General features: G+C 40.1%; 1 protein-coding gene across 2 annotated transcripts in view; it reads left to right on the forward strand.

Annotated features, from left to right (window-relative positions):
- The window catches only part of LOC119734866 (caskin-2-like), a 73,234-nt gene that overhangs the window by 31,417 nt on the left and 20,907 nt on the right, over positions 1 to 20,910 (forward strand). For both annotated transcript variants that reach the window (XM_038208466.1, XM_038208467.1), the window contains 3 exons: positions 7,589 to 7,689; positions 15,988 to 16,133; positions 19,360 to 19,580. In XM_038208466.1, the coding sequence (XP_038064394.1) occupies positions 7,589 to 7,689; positions 15,988 to 16,133; positions 19,360 to 19,580 (468 nt within the window). The remainder of the gene's footprint in view (positions 1 to 7,588; positions 7,690 to 15,987; positions 16,134 to 19,359; positions 19,581 to 20,910) is intronic.

Here is a 20,910-nt window from a genome sequence, read left to right on the forward strand (position 1 = left end):
TTTTTGTACTTGGCCTAATACTCTTTTCAAATACTGTTGAATCGGAGCTTTATCCAAGAATGTACGCGGACGTAACGTAAGGAGCCGGATTGGCAGAGCAACTATACTGTAAGTACCCAATCTGTCTCCTCGCGTGCTACCTAAGCCTTTCCTAGCTAAGCTGTGTAAGCCCTTCCTAGCTAAGCCCCTCCTAGCCGGGGAAAACCGCCTGGAGGGAAAATTGAAAATCCCCCTTGCTGAAGCCCAGGCACTTGCGCAGGGCTATCTTGGCTAATAGCTTGGGGATGTTTCCATTGGAGATGTGATTACAACTGGCATGTGATTGGGAGAGGGAGCCTGCAGCTTCCACATGTACATTTAAGGAACTTCTCCACTATATACAAAATCTCCATGGCGGACCTGGATCGAACCATAGAGCAAGGACCCATGGTCCCAGCGATTTTTGCAAACCCTTTCACACTAGAAACGTTCGTTACAGTTGGCCTAATGGGGGCATGATGTCACACAGACTCCTCCAAATGCAAGCTGTTTACATTTCGAAGGCAATTAGGTCTTCGTCAGTCATGTACTGAAAACAACTTTCCTTATTTTTTAGTCTGTGTGGCAAAAATGCAATGCATGTTCATGGCTTAATGGTAAATTTAAAATACACAAGGTACATGTACGTGTACTCTTGCCAAGCCAAAAGTGGCACATTTGTGAAATGTACATTTACATACTGTACATTTAAATGTATTTCAAGTATTACAAAAGAATTCAACCCAAACACAGAGTAACACAAAATTATTATTTAAACCCAGACACAAAGTAATACAAAAGTATTGTAACGCAAACACTCAGTTATAAAAAAGCATTAACACAAAGTAATACAAATGTATTGACATCTCATTTCAATTTTCACTTGTTAAAGGGAATATATATACAACATTTGCAAACATGGAAAAATAAAACTACCAAGTTTTTACGAAATAGCTTACTAGGATGTTGGTAAATGACAGTCCCAAGCATCTTGTAAAATTATGGCACCTGGTGTGAAGTCATTTTCAAGAAAATGGTATTTTTGTAAACATTTCCAACGGTGGTCGGCCGACCAGCGTTGGAAAAACCTAACGATTTTTCAACTACTGCTCCAAATTTACCATTTTTCAGTCCAAATTTTGTTTGCTATTGGTTACATGTTCATGAACGGGTGCAGGCCAGCTAGACTGGTTCCCTTGCCTTAAAATTTTCCATCATCTATACATTGATCCATGTTATCTTTTGTGGAGTCAGGGAACCAGACTACTTGAACATTTTTGTTTTTCTTGGTTTTTCCAACCTTTTCGAACACAAAACTTCAAAAATGTCAGTGTAACAATATTTGATCTATTATACTAACCTCTCAAATTGTTCATTTCTGAAAATTACAGCAAAAGCCAATGATGTACATTCCCTTTAATGTTAGTCTTTCAGTGAGAAACAAATGGGCAACTCAGAATTCACATTGGACAATCCCATCAGAGTTACTGTTGAAGTTCCCTGTGCTCTTCAACAAATTTTCAACTTTTTTTATTCCAACCAAAACTCTCCTTTTTGTTTCTTTTTTGGATGTCTGCAACCCTGAAAAAAAAAAGGATTTTGCTGTGATCACAAACAGATATGCTTTTAGCGAGCAGACTACATGTAGCTCCCAGTCCATACATAATCAATACTGATTGTGAGACAGGAACCAGCCTACCCTGCAAGAACAGAATTATTGTCTGGCAACTAATAATTCAAAACTGTACAGTAATAATTCAAAACCAAAAATGGACCATATTTTCTTCGGTTGATGTCTCATTAGAAAGTGAACATCTTTTATATTGCTAGCAAAATAGCAAATTCAGTCCTTCACAAATTCAGTCCTTGAAGTTGAAATCCATCACAGGCGTGTGGATAAAGGCACACCTGGATATTTCTAGGCGTGTGATTTTTCCAGGCGTGTGATTTTTCTAGGCGTGTGATTTTTCTAGGCGAGTGATTTCTCTAGGCATGTGATTCTGTGGTCCAAACTGGGACTGAACAAGCTGGTATTTGTTTTATAATATTCATCTTGGATTACAGTAAAGCCATTTCCAGAGCTCACAGAAGCATAATTATGCTGTAAATCATTATGCCGAGGTGTGCGATACAGAGGGATTCATATGGAGATAATTTGCACTTCTCTGGAAGCTTTCAGGCGTGCGATGGTGTGGGGGTGCAATCGCACGGGTATTAGAAAAGGAATTTTTTTTCAAGATGAAACTCCAAAATAGCATGGGGAACTTTCAAAACAAAATGTGTGCAAAAGACACGTGTACCATGGTAGGTAGGTGATGAACAGGACTCATTGGAAAATTTGAATTCACACACTGAGAACAGTATGCAAGCACGTCACACGCAGTCAATCTGCCCAAGAACCCATCAGGACTCAGAGATGAAGGTGATGACAAGCCATGTGTGTTAAAGAGTAGGAGGTGTTGAATGGATGGCATGCAAAGGTGTGATGTGGACAAATCAGTGTACGCCCGTTAGCCAGTCAGCATATCCACCTACAGTATGCTGTACAGAAAGTGATTGTGTATTGTTTGGGTGGAGTGTGGGTGTGTTGTGTTTGATGACGTCTGTCACCCAGAAAGTTCCTTTTCACTGGAACATTATGCAACAATTGCTGTTCTGTTGAAAGTACAAATGTAGTTTGTACAGTAGTTTGTAGTTTGTACATTACACAAGCTGTAATTATAGCAATGAATGAAACACACCTGTACAAATTACAATGTGGGTGAGGGCGTTCTGGCAAAATGAGACAGAACTGGGCAGAGGTCGGAATGAGGGTTTGCCAGAATTAGGAAAAGGAAATTCTCCTAACCATATTTGCTGCACTTCAATTCGACATCCCATTGACAAGTTATGGCTGTTTAAAGTTCACATTTGTTTTATCAACATGTCAAAGAAGAAAAGTGCCTTTAAAGTTTTGACTGTATTTAGGCGTGAAAGTGAAAGATTCCAATTGCCTTCAAAACACTTTAATTCCACGATATTCATACTTACATTGTACATGTAACATGTGTTGTATACATATCAAAGATTACAATTAATAAATCTGAAAATCGAAGATGAAAAAATCACGGCCACATTCAGTTTTTGTGCATTTTTCTCCACTACGGCCAGTGCCCAGTTGCGTCTCATTTTGCCAGAACGCCTCATATATTAGATATTAGATTTGTGTTAAGAAACATAAACTAATACATTCAAGAACTCTTAAAGGGTGATTTGTATGCGCGGTGGTCAGGGGTAACACTGTTTGTGGATGTCAGTCTCTGTACATGCATTCCCATAGCAAATGCATCCTCAAAGTCTAGCATACTAGACCTTGCTGACGTAGGCCTAGCATACAAAAACGCCCCAGAGATATGTCACCCGTCACATATCAGTAGCATGACAATCGCAAATTCATGCCCATGACTGCAGTTGAATAGGTACCTCATGCTGGGCATGCCATGCCCTTGATTTGTAACAACACTCGTCTCCAGAGAGAACGAAGCTATTCAATGATACTATAGCCTGATTGACATTCATATGTCATTGCTGCTCATTCAATTTACGCTGTTCAACGGGCAGGGTTTGCGTTAATATTTTTATTCAATTGTACTGTGTACACAAACATACATGTATGTACACGAAGCCAAGGATTGTTCCGTGTACATATCATGATATTGATTTGGGGTTGGGTAAACTGGAAACTGCTCTGTTGTTGGTTACAATATGTACACAAGTTCATAAGTGTATGCTCATAAGTTGCATCTACAGTATGTTGATCTTTGCTTGAAAGATGTATGTATACCTGCATGCTTTTAAAAAAAAAAACTTTTTTCCTCACAATGTTCAATTTGTACAGTATGCATGTTTTGTTTTAACGAAAAAGTAAAGTCTGTCCCGAGCCAACGTGGCTCATCAGGCCGGCGTTTATCTCCGGTTTCAGTAGCATGAAACGACTGAGAATATTTCTACTCCCCCTGGATGGGATGCCAGTCCATCGCAGGTTACTCCCCAGCTAATGCCGGTACCCATTTATACTCCTGGGTGGAGAGGGGCAAGTGGGGGTAAAGTGCCTTGCCCAAGGACACAATATATGACCAGCGGCTGGATTCGAACCCCGGACCCTCTGATCATGAGTCACGAACCCTAACCACTAGGCCACAACAAAAATATGATTTAACAACAAAAATTAACAACAAAAATATGATTTTGGATACTGTCGGCAACCCTCTGAAAAATGACTTTCATATTGTGGACAAATGAACCCGCCCTGCAAAAGCTGAACTATTGTCTCGCAATTCAGTAACTAAACATCGGTGGATTTTTACCTTCAACGTCTCATTGAAAAGTGAATAGGACTAGAACTTTAATATTAATATCTGAAAATATCAATTGAAAAATACAGATCAACTTTTCGAGGTGAAACTTAAACATCGCACAGGGAATGCATCTTTAAATGAATACTGTTCAATGTACAGTTTACCAGTTGGCAAGAAACGTCCATTATATAGTACACACGTGTAGCACGTTAGGCTCAATGTCCAAAGATGTCATTCATGAAATATTCCCGTATACATTCCACGAATAATCTTATTACCCGGTACATAGCATTTTAAGTCAAAGAAAATGTTTGTACACATGTTACTGTTGCTCTCTGGAATTTAAAGTCTTGTTTAAAAACGTAACGCACTTCCCCTCCCCCCCCCCCCCCCCAAAAAATAAGTGACATATGATCGGAAATAGAAATGAAATCACTGTAAAAAAAAAGTGGAAACTGAGTTTGGAAAGTTAAAAAAAAAAAACTTTTTGAGTGAAGACTTGAAGGAAAATAATATTTCCACAACCGTTCAAGTTGGCCCTGTATTTTCTGGCCAGTGATACCGGTACAAACCGACCGTTTAACAGCGGGCCCAACACACACGGAAAGATGTTGAAAGAAATGAAGGGCTACAATATATAAACACTGAATTCCTACCAATGCTGAGACACTTGAAAGCTGTTTAGATATCACATGCAGACCTTGTTTTGGGGATAGACATTTTTTCCAATTATCCAGGGAAGGCTGAATCAATGTCATTTTCTTTAATAAATGGTTTTCACTATCCTCATGACCCAAGAAAAAAGCATCCATGTTTGGTTCAATTTCATTCAGAGAGAGTTTTTTTCTGAGTGTCGTTATTATGTACCAAGAATTTATCATTAGTGAAAGTAAGGGAATATGCTAAGCTCTTGGGCCAATATTAAAGAGATGCAGTGGTGCAGCGACTGGAGGGGGGGGGGGGGGTGTTTAAAAAAAAACATGACCAAAAAAAGAAAAAATGGGGGGGGGGAGGGGAGTAGCGTAGCAGAGCATCTGATCAGTGCACTAAATGCACTCTCTGCACATGCCCTGTTTGTGCGTGACAGGCTCTATGCGGATGTGGCTTCAACCATCAGTCCTAAAACCCGATTTTCAATACCCGGCTTCGTCTCCGTTTCATGGCTGTCCGGCAAATTAAAATTTCTGGGAAATTATTTTTGCAGGGTTGAGATTTGTCAGGATTTTCCCTGATTTGAACATTTTCTTTGATCAGGATTTTTCCTGATTTCAGGGCTTTTTTGTCAGGATTTGTCCTGATTTCAGAATTTTGAAAGAATCCCTTCTGAAATCTCAGGTTTTGACATAAAGGTGTTTTTGACCTTCAGGGGTGCCTTCAGGCAGATTTGTAAAAACAAATACCATGGACCCTATGTTGCTCCAGGGCTCTCGGTGACCCTCAAACTCTCTGCTGATTATTTCATGGATTTTTCATTTTCTTCCAATCTTACCCCATTTTGGTAACATCCCCCCATGGAAATGTTTTCACTAGGCCAATGTACAGCTGTTGACTGCACATTTATATGATCTGATACACCGTACCCTCTGGAGACGTGTGTACAATGGTGAACAAAACATTGTATTCGTCTCCACACGGACATTTCTATAGATGAATACTGGTACGTCTCCACAAGGTTTTCACGAGATATATATACATTGTATATATGGATTTTACTCAAAAAGTAGGAATTTCCAAGCTATGTTGATCAGTCGCAAATGGAAGAGTTTTAGAAAAGGGATATGAAGTCCAAATTTCAGCCAAGGAAATTAATTCTGGTTAAAATAAGAGTATTTTAAAACTAAATTTTCAAACTCGAAAACTTTAGTACACGAGAACAAAGGAATGTCTCCACAAGGATACAAATTTCAGTACATACGGTATGCACACAGAAGTTTGATTCTGTGAGCGGAAACACATCACCAACCGGCGTGATACTGGATGTTTCTGGTTCTTAATCGATTTTTGCTGAAAAGCACAAGATGGAAAAAAAAAAATCAGCAGAGGATTCTCCACAAGTATTGTAAAATTTGCTTACGACGTAATTAGCCTGCCTTATAAGACATGTGTGCTCAGCGGCCCCATGAAATTGACCTTTGGTCGGGAGAAAGTGGGAAGAAATATGTGTGCCCAGTGAATGCAGGAAATTGCAGCGCTGCACACTGTCATTAAGATGCATTATTAAAACCCATTAATTCAGATTTGAAGTCAGATTGATGGGGGCTGGCTAAATGTAAATGAGTTTTCTCTTTTAATGAAACTGTAATGATGGACCGTTTCCCCATAATGGCTTTCATATCGTAGTTGGTGTGGTATTTTTCTTTCTGTGTCTATAATTTACTTGAGTTATTTGGATCCCGAAAATGAAAGCACGAAGCTATTAAATTGAATAGCTCCATAATGAAAGTAAGCTTTCGGTTTTTGTTTTCAGGCAGCTTGTGTGATTTTTTTTTTCTTCAGCCAAATGACGGGAAAAGATGGCTTATGATAAATGTGAACTTCAAAATAATTCAAAGTTTTCTTATTAAGTAGAACATATTGACTGGAGTGGGTTTGAACCTGTGACCTCCGAATTGCAGTTCCAAGGCTCTACCAAATGAGCTATCCAGCCCTATGTTGGCAGGTCTCCATTTATGCTTCTGACTAGCGCCCCTTGAACAAAGTCATTGACAAAATTGGGGAACCGCCAACATAGGGCTGGATAGCTGAGTTGGTAGAGCACCAGAACGGCAATCCGGACGTCGCAGGTTCAAACCCTACTCCAGTCAGACATTGACAAAGTGGGGAACTACGGACATATGACTGGATAGCTCAGTTAGGTAGTGCACCACAACGGCAATTCGAAGGTTGCAGATCCAACTCCAGTCAGACATTGACAAAATGGGAACTGCCAACATAGGGCTGGACAGCTCAGTTGGTAGAGCACTGGAATGGCAATCCAGATGTCGCAGGTTCAAACCCTACTCCAGTCAGACATTGACAAAGTGGGGAACTGCCCACATAGGGCTGGATAGCTCAGTTGGTAGAGCACTGGAACGGCAATCCGGAGGTCGCAGGTTCAAACCCCGCTCCAGTGAATTCCTTTGCTCAATTTAAAAAAAAAAAAAGTTACTCTACACCTAGTCAGTTTTCCTTTGAGGTTTATTTGAAAATAACTTAACGTTAGATTTCTCGTCTTTTTTCTCTTCTCCCTGTAGATTCTCTGCTCTTCACCATGCCGCTCTCAATAGCAACTGCAACATCATGGCCGCCTTACTGGATTGCAACCAAATCTCAGTGGACATCAAGGACAACAAAGGTGAAAGAACTCTTTTGTGAATGCAGACAACCTTTGGGGAAACATGTTTGACACGTAGTTGGTGGCCAATGGCCCGTGGTAACATGAAGTGCACGATCCAGTGAGCAATTATGCGCAGGAATGAAAACATTTTGTAGGCTGTGGGTCCTTTGGGCTACAAATACATGTTGTCATTGCAGCGTGAATGCCGGAAGATCTGAAGCCATACATGTACAAACGCTGTCTGGGTGCGCATTTTGGATATGGCCATTAGTCGGGGTTCCCACAGTCAAGAAAAAAAATCTTAAAAATCCTGGAATTTAAAGCTCATCATGGAAAGTCATGGAAAAGTCAGGGAGTTTTGTTATATTACGAGGAGTCGGGGAAAGTTGATATTCCAAGAATAAATATCATGGAATCCTGCACAACCCATACGTGATGGTGTGTAATATTTGGCTTTACTGTATAACACCTCACCCACAGTTTCTGTGTCTTGATTGGCCGAGAGCGAGTAACATGGTACTGTCTATTTTTGCTATGTTTCAGTGCACAGCCACAAGTACTATACCCGTAGCAACCAAAGTACTATATCATTAGCAACCAAAGTACTATACCATGGCGCGGTATTTACTGGTGTGCACATTGAGCGTTGCGCGTAGCGCGTATTGTTCCCAAGAGAGCGCGCCACAGATTTCGGTTCAAACATTTCGTGAAGGGGTGGTTTGGAAGAGAGAAATACATTTCCCATAATTTTGTATTGAAATTGAATTTTATTTTAATTGTGTTCAGATTTAAATGATTTAAAATATCAAAACCAAGCAGAATCTGTGGGTGAAGTGGTATACGTGTAAAACAAATATTGAATGCTTAAACACAACATGTATCTCGTGGTGAAGTAAAACTAGCCTCCCTCGGTGATCCATGGACCATTCTTTATTCCCCCAGCTTCGCCTCGGGATAAATAGAATGTCCATGGATCACCTCGGGAGGCTAGTTTTACTACACCACTCAAAGCATTCAATATCTGTGTAATGGCAGTCTTCCAGTTTACTGTACTTCCTCTTTCTATATCTGTGTATTGCTCTATACTTGTTGCATGTTCAGTGTGCCATTGTGATGCTTACATGTATGTGGTGCTCAGTGGTCTTGTGTCAAACTGGAAGGCTGAAAGGGAGTGGCGTCCCTTGCCTCAGTGTGATGACTGGCCAGTGTATTGTAAACAGGTGCCCAAGATGTCAAAACAGCATATAAATTGGTTGAGGGGGGGGGGGTTAAAAAAATGAAAACTTCTTAAAATTGAAGAGTGGACTGTTAGCCTTCTAAATACTCTTGTTTACAAAGCAGGGATTCCCACTGTAGTGACCTCCATCCTTTTGTCCAGGAATAATGTGCCCACCTGTTATTTGTTTCTTTGGGTTTCAAGAACTTTTTGGGTCAGTGGACGCGTGGCATTTGGCAGCCATGTGTTTGTCTGTAGGTTCCAAGGGCTCAGTAATGAGAATGTCCTAACTCAAGGGAAACTGAATTAGTACATAGGTTTGAGTTGATTTTTATACGTGGACATGTAATTCAGTTATTCAAAATTATTAAAGTATTATTTTTTGGTGTGATGGGGGTTTGTAAATCAGCACTTTCACTGAAGTTTACAAATTAAAAACTAGTAGCCTCAGATATACATAGTTCATTTATTTCAAAGGGGCCGTATCATACCGGTAAGTCCGACGCCTCATAGGTCCGACGCCTCATAAGTCCGAAATTTTGGACTTATGAGGCGTCGGACTTGTGAGGCATAAAATTTATTTATTCCGCCTCATAGGTCTGACGCCTCATAAGTCTGACAAATTAAACGCCTTGTTTTTCCGTTGTCGGACTTATGAGGCGTCGGACTTATGAGGCGTCGGACCTATGAGGCGTCGGACTTATGAAGTGCGGACCTTTGAGACGTCAGACTTATGAGCGGACCCCATTTCAAATATATTTCGATAAATTTGGCAGTACATGTACTTACTAGAATATTGAAAATGCTGTCATATGAGTAAGTGATACAGTTGGAGTCTACAGCGCTCATCTTAGAGCCACTACCTATGCATATTTCCCAAGAGGTTTGGGGTGAAAGATCTCTTGTGGTTAAACTTGGCTCCAGAATTCAAAACTCCTTTTAAGAAACTTCCCTTGCTTACTCATCACAGACTTGTAATTTATGTTTTTTTTGATGAGAAAATCATACATTATATGTAACAATATACACCCTGAATTATTTATATACAAAAGTTGTTGATCATTCTTTGCTTCGCTGGTTGGATGCTCATTGAATGCTCAATAGCCCATGACCGGATCCGGGACTTTCCTGCAAATTGTGTGATCAGTGTGTCTAGACTGAACCGATTTCGGCAGATCGGGGCTCCCCGCATCTGAAGGGCAATCTTTTCCTGACCCCGCAAAACACCCTGTCAGTTCTGGTCAGCCTCTTAAACAAACTAAAATCAAACTGGTGAGGAAGTGCCCCAAAACCCAGGAATTACATATTCTACTAGATGGAACTGATTTTCAGCAGAACACACCTCCCCCCCCCCCTCTTTCCCCAAGGGCAATCTGGGCCCTGTCAGTTCTGGTCACCCCCTCTAACAAGCAAAAGAATCAAACTGGTTTAGGAAGTGCCCAAAAACCCAGGGATTACATATTCTACTAGATGGAACTGATTTTCAGCAGATCACACCCACCCCCCCCCCCTTTCCCCACGGGCAATCTGCGCCCTGTCAGTTCTGGTCGCCCCTCTAACAAGCAAAAGAATCAAACAGGTTTAGGAAGTGCCCAAAAACCCAGGAATTACATATTCTACTAGATGGAACTGATTTTTAGCAGATCACACCCACCCCCCCCCCCTTTCCCCAAGGGCAATCTGCGCCCTGTCAGTTCTGGTCACCCCCTCTAACAAGCAAAAGAATCAAACTGGTTTAGGAAGTGCCCAAAACCCAGGAATTACAGATTCTATTTGCTCACGGATATAATGTCTCCTAGAATTACCTCTTCAAATAAACGGAGCAGAAAACCGCAATCCCCCTACTGGCATTCCAAGGGGCTAAACTCAAGATCAAGGGAGATTTTTTTTAATGTGCTCTGGGGACGGAAGGAGGGTTTGTATTCATTCAGTTCCTGAAGAATTGCAGAGTTAAAACTGGTGAGTTTTTGGCACAACTCAGGCAGTCAGCTTTGATTCTCTGGACATTGTCATGTATTTTGAGGAAACAAGTTGTGGCACAAGGTGTCAAAGACTTCCCGATGGATTTTAAATTACATGGACTGGGATGAAAAAAGCGATATTCAGGATTTTGTCAGCAACCTCGTGTCATTGACATACATGGGTGGACAAGATGTGGTAGTCCAAGAACAAAATATGTGGTATCGCAATTTTTATTGTCTTTATTTCTTAAGAAGAGAGGTTTTCAATTTCTTACACTTTTACTTTCTAGTTAAAGAATTATTTCAAGCAGTTGTCAAGCGGTGGCCAAAAAAAAAAAATATAAAAAAAATTGAATGGCATACTTCCACTACCCTGAGACTCAAACACCCTACACCAATGCATCAGGATTTCCGTTAAAGGGAATAAACAACATTTGCAAACATCGAAAAATAAAACGACCAAGTTATTACGAAATACCTTACTAGGATGTTGGTATAAAATGACAGTCTAAAGCATCCTGTAAAATAATGGCACCTGGTGTGAAGTCATTTTCAAGAAAATGGTATTTTTGTATACATTTCCAACGGTGGTCGGCCGACCACCGTTGGAAAAACCTAACTACATGTATTTTTCAACTACTGCTCCAACTTAACACTTTTTTTCGGTCCAAATTTTGTTTGCTATTGGTTACATGTTCATGAACGGGTGCAGGCCAGCTAGACTGGTTCCCTTACCTTACAATTTTCCGGCATCTATAAATTGTTCCATTTTATCTTTAGTGGAGTCAAGCAACCAGACTACTTGAACATTTTTGTTTTTCTTGGTTTTTCCAGCATTTTCGAACACAAAACTTCAAACATGTCAGTGCAACAATATTTGATCTATTATACTAACCCCTCAAATAGTTCATTTCTGAAAATTACAGCAAAAGCCAATGATGTACATTCCCTTTAAAAGAGAAATGATACCAATATCGCCCGATTCGGTCTAGTAGTTTTTTTCTCTACAGCCTATTTTGTGAAACAAAGGCGTGAGTCATTTTGTCCCGATGAATTACTAAACCGCGCCCACGAATTTGACTTGAATGGATAGAGGGATGAATGGATAGTGGGATTAATTGTTGTACATGTATGTAATAACACCCACATGAAAGATGTGTGTGCTTCACAGAGTATAGGCTCTGCAGCAAAATCTACTGGACCGAATCGGGAGATCTGGCTATCAATTTCCTCTAAAAAGATTCTCCGTCCACTGAGTCTCAAGGTAGTGGAAATATGCCCTTCCGTTTTTTGGGGCCAACCTGTACATGTATGGAGGAAGTCCAGTATTTTAGGCACGTTCATGGGGCTTATTCTCAACCCTGGTCCCAAGCAAGGTAGGATGGTGCAACTTTTCCTGTGTACATTTGCACATGATGTAGTCACAACAAAAACTGTGTAAGATTTCTTGCTAGCGTGAAATTGGGTCCTAAAAATCTAGTAGTTCAATATGGTTCCAAAAAAAAAAAAAAATTGATAGTGTAAAAGGCCTTTTTACATGTAGATGTTGTGATTTATTTTGATTGCTTATTTGAAGTGACTGTCAAATTGTAGATTTTTATTTCACACAAAGTCAGTACTTGTAACAGTTTCCCTTCGTGGTTTACTTGAAAATTTGTAATGCTGGTAACAAGTTGCTACGTTTTTCCCAGGTTTGCAGCATTGCTGATGTTACTATCATCGTGACCTCGGTCGTGGTCCCTGGCTGCATGGCATATTCAGGTTTCTGGCTTCTGACTAGCGCCCCTTGAACAAAGACATTGACAAAATGGGGAACCACCTACATAGGGCTGGATAGCTCAGTTGGTAGAGCACCGGAACGGCAATCCTGAGGTCGCAGGTTCAAACCCCGCCCCAGTCAATTTGTTTTGCTCAACTTAGTTATAATGTACCTTGTCAGTTTACATTTTGTGGTTTATTTGAAGGTTTTAATTTGGTTAGGTTCTTGTACTTTCTAAGGTCATCGGTCATGCTTGGCGGACTTGGATTTGGAATAAAATTTAATGACATTCACACACCACATGTTGCACATGTACAGTACCTGTATGACCATGTAAAGAACGTTTTCAAGGTTCTTGGTATAAAATGATAAACTGCAGCCATAGTTAAATTAAGTGATGTTTTTGCCTGTACATGTACATCCTTGACTTCTGCAGACTACCAAAATACATACAATGTATACTGTGTGTAGTGAACATCATTCAATAAATTTAGGGACCAAGTGTGACATTTTCATGTCCCTGTTACCTTGGTACTTTGACTTCAAACATTTTTTTGTATTTGTTGGGTACTACGTGTAGTTTTTAATTTATAGTTAAACCACTCTTGGAGGACAACTGCATTAAGGAATGCATCAGAATTATAAAATCACAGACGTCAGATGTAACAGGGGCTGGAAAAAAAGTGGACCCCAAATTTATATAAATGACCCACTTTCTTTATGAGACCTTCAACTTCAACTGTATACAAAATGTGCAACTTCTTGATTGCTTGAACAAGGTGAGAAAAAAACCCAAAAAACCCCCAAAAAGCCACATAGCAGGGCCCACTTTTGAATGAAGTTTTGCCTGTAACACTTTCAAAATCTAGAATATGAAAGCCCAGTCATTAAGCTTTCTTTTAGTACAAGAATCATTCATATCACTCACGTACTTTTCAAGTTACAGAATTTTGAACACAAATACTGTTTTAAAGTTCTGTCCACGGATCACAGAAAAGTAAGTGTTCTTTCAACAAAACGAAAACAGTTGTTATAGGGATGCATGTGAATTGTTTTCGTTTTGCTGAAAGAACACTTGCCATTTTTTTGGTGATCCGTGGACAGAACTTCAAAACGGTGTTTGTGTAATAAAATCTGTAACTTGAAAAGTACATGAGTGATTTGAATGATTCCTGTACCTAAAGAAAGCTCATTGATTGGGCTTTCTCATCCTAGATTATGAAAGTTCTACGGCAAAAGTGCATTCAAAAATTAGTCCTTTCTTTGTTTTTACTCGTCCTGTAGTAATGGCCCTAGATAAATCATAAATCCATTTCTTGCTTTAAATCTAACCTCTGAAGACCAAACTCCAAGCTAAAATCGCAAAGTTCAATTTCTTGTAATTTATCTCGTGTGGAAAGTATATCATTTCTTTTTTATTCATGAGAACATTGGGGAGCCATTTTTAAAAATGACATTGTGGCATTGAAGTCAAATTCATTGGTCCTGTCCTGTATGACAAAGATGAATTCAAATTCACAAATTGAACATTTCTAGGTCATTCATCACATTACCTGAAATATGTTTTCCGCCTTTTTCCGGATGTGTAATTCAAAAAGATTGAAACAATTTTTAGTATCCCTTCAAACATTTTTTCACTTCCATCGAAAAAAAAAAAAAAAATTGTGCAGCACTGCAAGTGATTTACAGTCGAACGGCCCTGGACTCTCTTCTTCGCTGTAGGCCCAGCAACATGTTTGCTTTGACAGGAAGTTAGCAGCGCAGGTGGCGTCGACTTGATTTATGCACATATTAATATCTGATTTATTAGGCACCAACTGCGTGATGCTTGTTAAACTGCTCTGTGGTCCTTGCAGGATAGTGCAAGTTTCTGTGGAGTAAATAAATGACCCCATTTCTTAAGTGTTTGTGTCTTCCCACTTCAAATTTGACAAACTTGGTTTTCAGGAAGGAGAGTTTCCATTTATAAATTGCATTCGGCGACTTGCTGTATGAATTGGAGTGTTTTGTATACAACGTGATGGTCTCCAAGCTTCCTCTGTATTCATAAATTTTCTAAGTTTTTATGACATTTTGACAGGACAAACTTAATTCTCTTGTAAGTGTTCAAACATCAACCTCAGAGTACATTCACGTAGTTGCATTCAGAGTAACAGCTCTGAAGAATGTTATTGGTACCGGTACTGCTGACAATTGTGGTACAATTTTTTTCTAAAGTCAAAAGTATACAGTACGGTACATGTATGACCATCACTTTAAACCCTAACCCTGCTGAATCCAACAGGATCCAACTAAATCATATACCCGATTGAGCCTGTTGGATTGAGCAGCAAACCCCTTGTGTACATTCCTGATGCAAAATGTTAGATTCAGCAGGCAACTGAACTGCATTATAACGCATTGTTGGACTCCGTTGGATTCAGCAGACAACTGAAAGTAGGCACAGTGGATTGAGCAGGAAACTCCGGTTGGACTCTGTCGGATTTAGCAGGGTAGTCCTGAGAAACTACTTGGGGGTTAGGTTTAATGTACAATATTGTCAATTACTGTTTGTGTGCCAAAAGTAAGGAAGCCTCATGAGTCGGAGAAATGATTGCCATTAGGAGGTTTTACTAGCTGAAAAAAAAAAAAAATTAAAAAGCCATTATTAGACTTTGTTCATTTATTTCTTTATCTTTAACTTTAAAGTGTTCAAATGTTCCAATTCTGTTTGATAATCATTCAGTCATGACATTTGGAATGTGGCTTATTGCCTGTGGGAACAAGTAAATGTTCCAATCTGCCCTGAGCTGAAATGAACCGAACTGAAATGTCAGTGCCGTAGCGAATGTTTCAATGTGACAACGCTTTATAAGTTCTTTTAACTGTTCCCAATGGGATGAACAAGAAACAGCCCACGTTCATATGAAGTGCAGGCTGCACTCATAGTTATGCTCCAAGTGTTTTGAGTTTTGAGTGGGTAATAATATTAATGGGTTTTTGTATACAGTAGAGCACAGATAAACTCTAAAACTCCCTTAATATAATTTTACCCCTGCTCATTGGGGGACATAAAACATCTCAAAGACCAACTCAGCTCCATGGGGAATATACAGCAAAATGCTGCCATTTTGGTGCAAAGCAGCTAAAATCAATCACAACAACCATCTCTGCCCTCACAGGTACCCATCTACTCCTGGTCGGAGAGAGGCAATGAGAGACAAAGTGTCTTGCCCAAGAGCACATGCACCATAACCCCAGGCTGGATTCGAACCCACAACCTGCAGAATAATCCGCAGACCCCAAATTCAATGCTCCACACCATCAGGCCATGGTACTCCACTCTAATGAAGCCCTATGTCTTATTGACGTATCCATCTTCTTCTCTTGTCTTGTGTCAGGGATGCGGCCTCTACACTATGCAGCCTGGCAGGGCAAGGTGCAACCGGTCTACCTCCTAGTCAAGTTTGGCTCCGCTCCCAACGATGGTTCTCAAGATGGCGAAACGCCGCTGCATCTTGCTTCCCAGCATGGGAGCCACATGGTGGTAGGTATCTGTGCGACTAGGGCCCAAATTTCACGGAGCTACTAAGCAGCAAAATCTCTATGCTAAGCAGAATTCTGCCGAGAACCAGTCACAAACAGTAGACAACACATGGGGTTTTGGCTGGTAACCTTATTTTGCTCAGCACATTTCTGTGCATAGCAGCTCATGAACTTGGCACCTTGGTCCCAATTTCGTAGTCTATGCATGCGCAAGGGTCTATGTTATGCGAGCAGATCAAGCGATAATTATGCAGAACAAGACTGCGTCTTGACCTTGATATTCCTACCATTCAGTAGGCACTTTTTATATCGGTCTTCGGTCACATACCCATTGTCGCGTCATCTATAGACATTTATAAATAAAACCTAGACATGACATCTAAATTATGCTTTGACGTTGTGATTTGAGCAACTTACACACTTACACGTAACCATGTTTTTCGTGCAAAATTTACCTTCTTGTTTTTTCCACCCCAATATATTTTATGCTTTGATCAATGTATTTTTTGATAATTTTACCTGGGCAAATTGTGATATGCTTCGTGCAGTCAAATTGAATAACAACATTCTGTTTGAACACTTTCGTGCCCGAACAGCCGTGTCCAAATGCCGGGTGCACCATTTATGTGCGTACTAAAGGGCGCCCCCACACATTTAGATTTTTGTTTTCACTCCCCGCCCAATCTCAGGGCCTGAAAAATCTGTAGTCCTGGTAACAAAATAAAACAAAATCAGTTTAACTGATTCTTCGCAGAACCACACACAACTCAAAGAAGAAATACACACACATCCCTTTTTTTTGGCCACTGATATTTCTCTTCCAAATTCAACGAGTTACTGCAATGTCCAAAGAACTGTAGTGTAGGGCTGCCCCAATCCTGCACCCCATAACTCAGTGTCACACCACGTCCCACATTACAAAATCCCCAAAACAGGTGTAAGATGTATATATAAATGACCCAATTTAATTTCAAATCCAAAGTATATAAGTTTGGCATTCAGAAACCTATATTTTGGATTCGGTGACCTTTTATTGACTATTATTAGAGGGCGGGTGAAGCCAAGCGGGTGGATAATTGCCCACCTGTTGAGAAGTCTGGCGACATGACCTCCAAAAAGGTAGTCTGGCGACCTGACCTGCCAAAAATGTCTCTCTGAGAGTTCACCAGAGAGTGTAATGTTGTTGGAGGATTGATACCTGCAGTTTTATTTTCTGCACCCTGTTGCATTGTCGAACACTACAGGGAACAGGTTTAACGACTCTTGTGAGAATATTTGGGTTGGTTTTACCTTTTTTTAATTTTTAGTATATTTGCTGTGCCACAAATTATGGTTGATAGAATTTGGGTCATTAATATATGTACATGTACATGTTTATAATTTGTACATCTAAATACAGAGTGTATATGGAATGTATAATTTGTACACATATTTACACAGATATTGAATACATGTTCATGTAATTAACACCCCGTAGATTTTCCAACGTTTACATACATGTACATGCACACATACTTAAATTTGCATCCTTGTGGAGACATTTCTTTGTTCTCGTGTAGTAAAGTTTTCAAGTTTGAAAGTGTAGTTTCAAAATGCTCTCATTTAAACCAGAATTTATTTCCTTGGCTGAAATTTGGACTTAATATCCCTTTTGTAAAACTCTTCCATTTGCGACAGATCAACATACCTTGGAAATTCCAAGTTTTTGAGTAAAATCCATATATCTATTTCATGATAACCTTGTGGAGACGTATTCATCTATAGAAATTGCCCTGTGGAGACGTATACAATCTTTTGCTCCCTATTGTGTGCATGTCTCCAGAGAGGCACAGTGTACCAGATCACATGTACAAGTGTGTTTGTATCAACAGTATTCTGTATACTTTTCTCTTTCATTGGTGCTGATTTAAAGAAAACCAGGAATTGCATACATACATACCGGTATATGTCAAGAAATGTGATTAGAGAAAATGTCTCAGAGAATTTAGATTGCTTCAGAAATTATACAATGAAAAATATGACTTCTAATTAAGTCCGGCGTACATGTACATGTAAACATATGCACAGTAATTAAACTGAATGGTGCCGTGGTCCAGTGGTAATGGTGTTTGACTAGTGTGTCGTGTACGTGGGTTCAAACCCTGACAGGGGAACATGGTGCTTGTGTTCTTGGGCAAGACACTTTACTTCAATTGCCTCTCTCCACCCAGGGGTATAAATGGGTAACTGTGAAGGTAGAGACCAGATTGCGCTGCTCTTGAGCTGCGGCAGAAAAAAAGTGGTCTCATGGCCTGATGAACAGGGGTAATAATTGTGAAGTGTTTTGAGACCCTTGGTATAAAGCGCTACATGTATAAAAGCCACATTATTATTGTTCATATCAAAATGCATTGTACAAGTGAGAAAAATACAAATAAACAAAAACAAGACACTAAACTCAAACTGAACCCTTTTTTGTTATTGTTAAGTCATATTTTGTTTAATTCAAGCAGGCATTTCATTTTTGTCAAAACAGCAACCTGTTTACGTGCTCTTTTGACATGATGCACAATACAATGTATGTGCATTTTATTATAAACAAATTTTTATTTATTGCTGCCGGCCAAAAACCATGAGAATGTTGGAGATATTCAACAATAATATTTTACAGTCGTCAAGGTACTATTTTAAGAAATTTATATCTTTGTTGTTGCAACCCAGTTTCATACCATTACACAAGCACAATTGAAATCATAATGTAAACACTTTTTGATTTTAAAGAAATTTTTCATTTACTGTCTATAGCCTACATGCATGTACAAAACCATCAGATGTTTTGGGTTGTTTTTCTACCAAACTTAACGTTGCACTGTCCATGCTAATTTTGAGTTTCACCCTGGAAAAAAAAATTACTTTTGATTTTGCATAGCAACACAAAACTTATTCACTTTTGTACATTTAATAAAAAAATTGTTTAGTTATGGCATAATTACTTCACAAATTTCATAGTGTTCGCAACCCTGCCAATTAATCCAGTTTCTAAGTTTGAGGTTTTTTTTTACCTAAAAACGTAAAACGTTCAGGTGTTTTTACCTAAAAAAGTTGATATACATGTAGAATTGGTATTTTAAGAGTTGCCTTTAGGCAAATTCAAACATATAGACCCTGCATTACTCTGGGGACCTCGACGACCCTCAAACCCTTTTTTTCTCAATTTTTAAAAAAAATATTATTTTCTCTTCTCTCAGGTGGACACCCTCCTCCAGTTCAAAGCCAACCCCACCCTCAAGAACAAGAGCGGCAAGACGGCGTTGGACCTGGCGGCTGAGTTTGGCCGACTGAAGGTGGTCCAGCTGCTGATGAACAGCAACCAGTCGACCGCGCTGCTGGACTTCCCGTCCAGGACCCGGGTCAGCATGCACACCCCGCTCCACGTGGCTGCCAAGAACGGACACAGCGACGTCATCAGGTAAAAAACAAACAATGTCCTTCGCTTACTTTTGTAAAAAAAATGCTGTGTTCTCAGTGTTGTCCAAGGGCTTGCGAGATAAAAATTCACAAGCTTGCTCGGGTGGGACTAGAACCCACGACCTCTTGGTTACTGGTGCAGACGTCTTACCACTCGACTGCCGATCCTGCCAGGGTGAGCTGGCCAGTTCAAGTTCATTGTAGCTGCGGGTATTGCAAGCAAACTTTTTGTCAGGTGGATTATTTTTGATGCGTGGTAGTTTTATCTCGCTCATCCCCACTGGCCTACCCGAGCCAGTGTTGGTCCAAAACTGGATTTGGATTGGTTCCCTTAATTAACCCTAACCCTCAATCCTTCAAAATCCTCCAACATCCTCCAAAATCCATCAGGTGGTTTTGGAGGATTTGGGACTGAGGCTGAATGGCCAAAAAGAGTTGGTTGATTTTGGAGGATGCATTGTGTCGAGTTCGTAGGCTGTACCCAGCATTGTTTATGTTCAGCCATGCATAATTGAGCCCTGTATTATGTTCGATATCATCCACACTGCTTCTGAATGTCATCGGCACTGCCTCAACCCCTCAACAGTGATTGTTGGAAGCTTTTGAAGGATTGAGGCAATGGTCACCCCTCTACTGAACTAATTCAAGAAATAACGGATGTTTTCGGAGGATTGAGGCTGAATCCAAGTTTTACATGGTGGCAATTAGAGGATTTTGTAGGATTGAGGATGGTTCCTAAGGGCCTATGTGGTTAAGAAATTTAAGCACAGTCGAGCTGCGGAGGTTGTGGTGGGTACGATCAACAAGCTGATTGAAATCCGGTCTTGGGAACGTCGGCACAGGGTTTCCAGCCATACTGGAAAAGGGAAAACCTTGGGGAAAACCTTGAAAATAAGGGAAAACCTTGAAAATGAGTGTCCATTGTTCCAGTCAGGAAAAACTCAGGGAATTTGGGAAAAACACCAACAGAATTTGACAGTGACCTAGAAGGGCAAGGTTTTCGCCAGTTCGGCATGCACATCTCTGTTGCATATGGTGAAGAAAGGATGGCTATAAGGGGTGAAGGGAGGCCCTCGCTTATCAACAAGTTGCCTGTGTGTTATCAGTATCTTAGTTATATCAGCCGTGCGAAGCACGCTGGTATACTGTGATCGTCCGGTTTCTTTCTTTCTTTCTTTCTTTCTTTCTTCGGGCAAACGGTCACGTGACCAATATAAAAATGGCCATAACTCCTAAACTATTCAGCTGATTTCAAACAAACTTGGCCAAATTAAACCTTGTCACATGCCCTACCTAGCCATGTTCGTAAAATCCGGCCACTGGTCATTAAA

The sequence above is a fragment of the Patiria miniata genome, unplaced genomic scaffold (assembly GCF_015706575.1).
Source record: "Patiria miniata isolate m_02_andy unplaced genomic scaffold, ASM1570657v1 HiC_scaffold_28, whole genome shotgun sequence".
NCBI lineage: Eukaryota > Metazoa > Echinodermata > Asteroidea > Valvatida > Asterinidae > Patiria > Patiria miniata.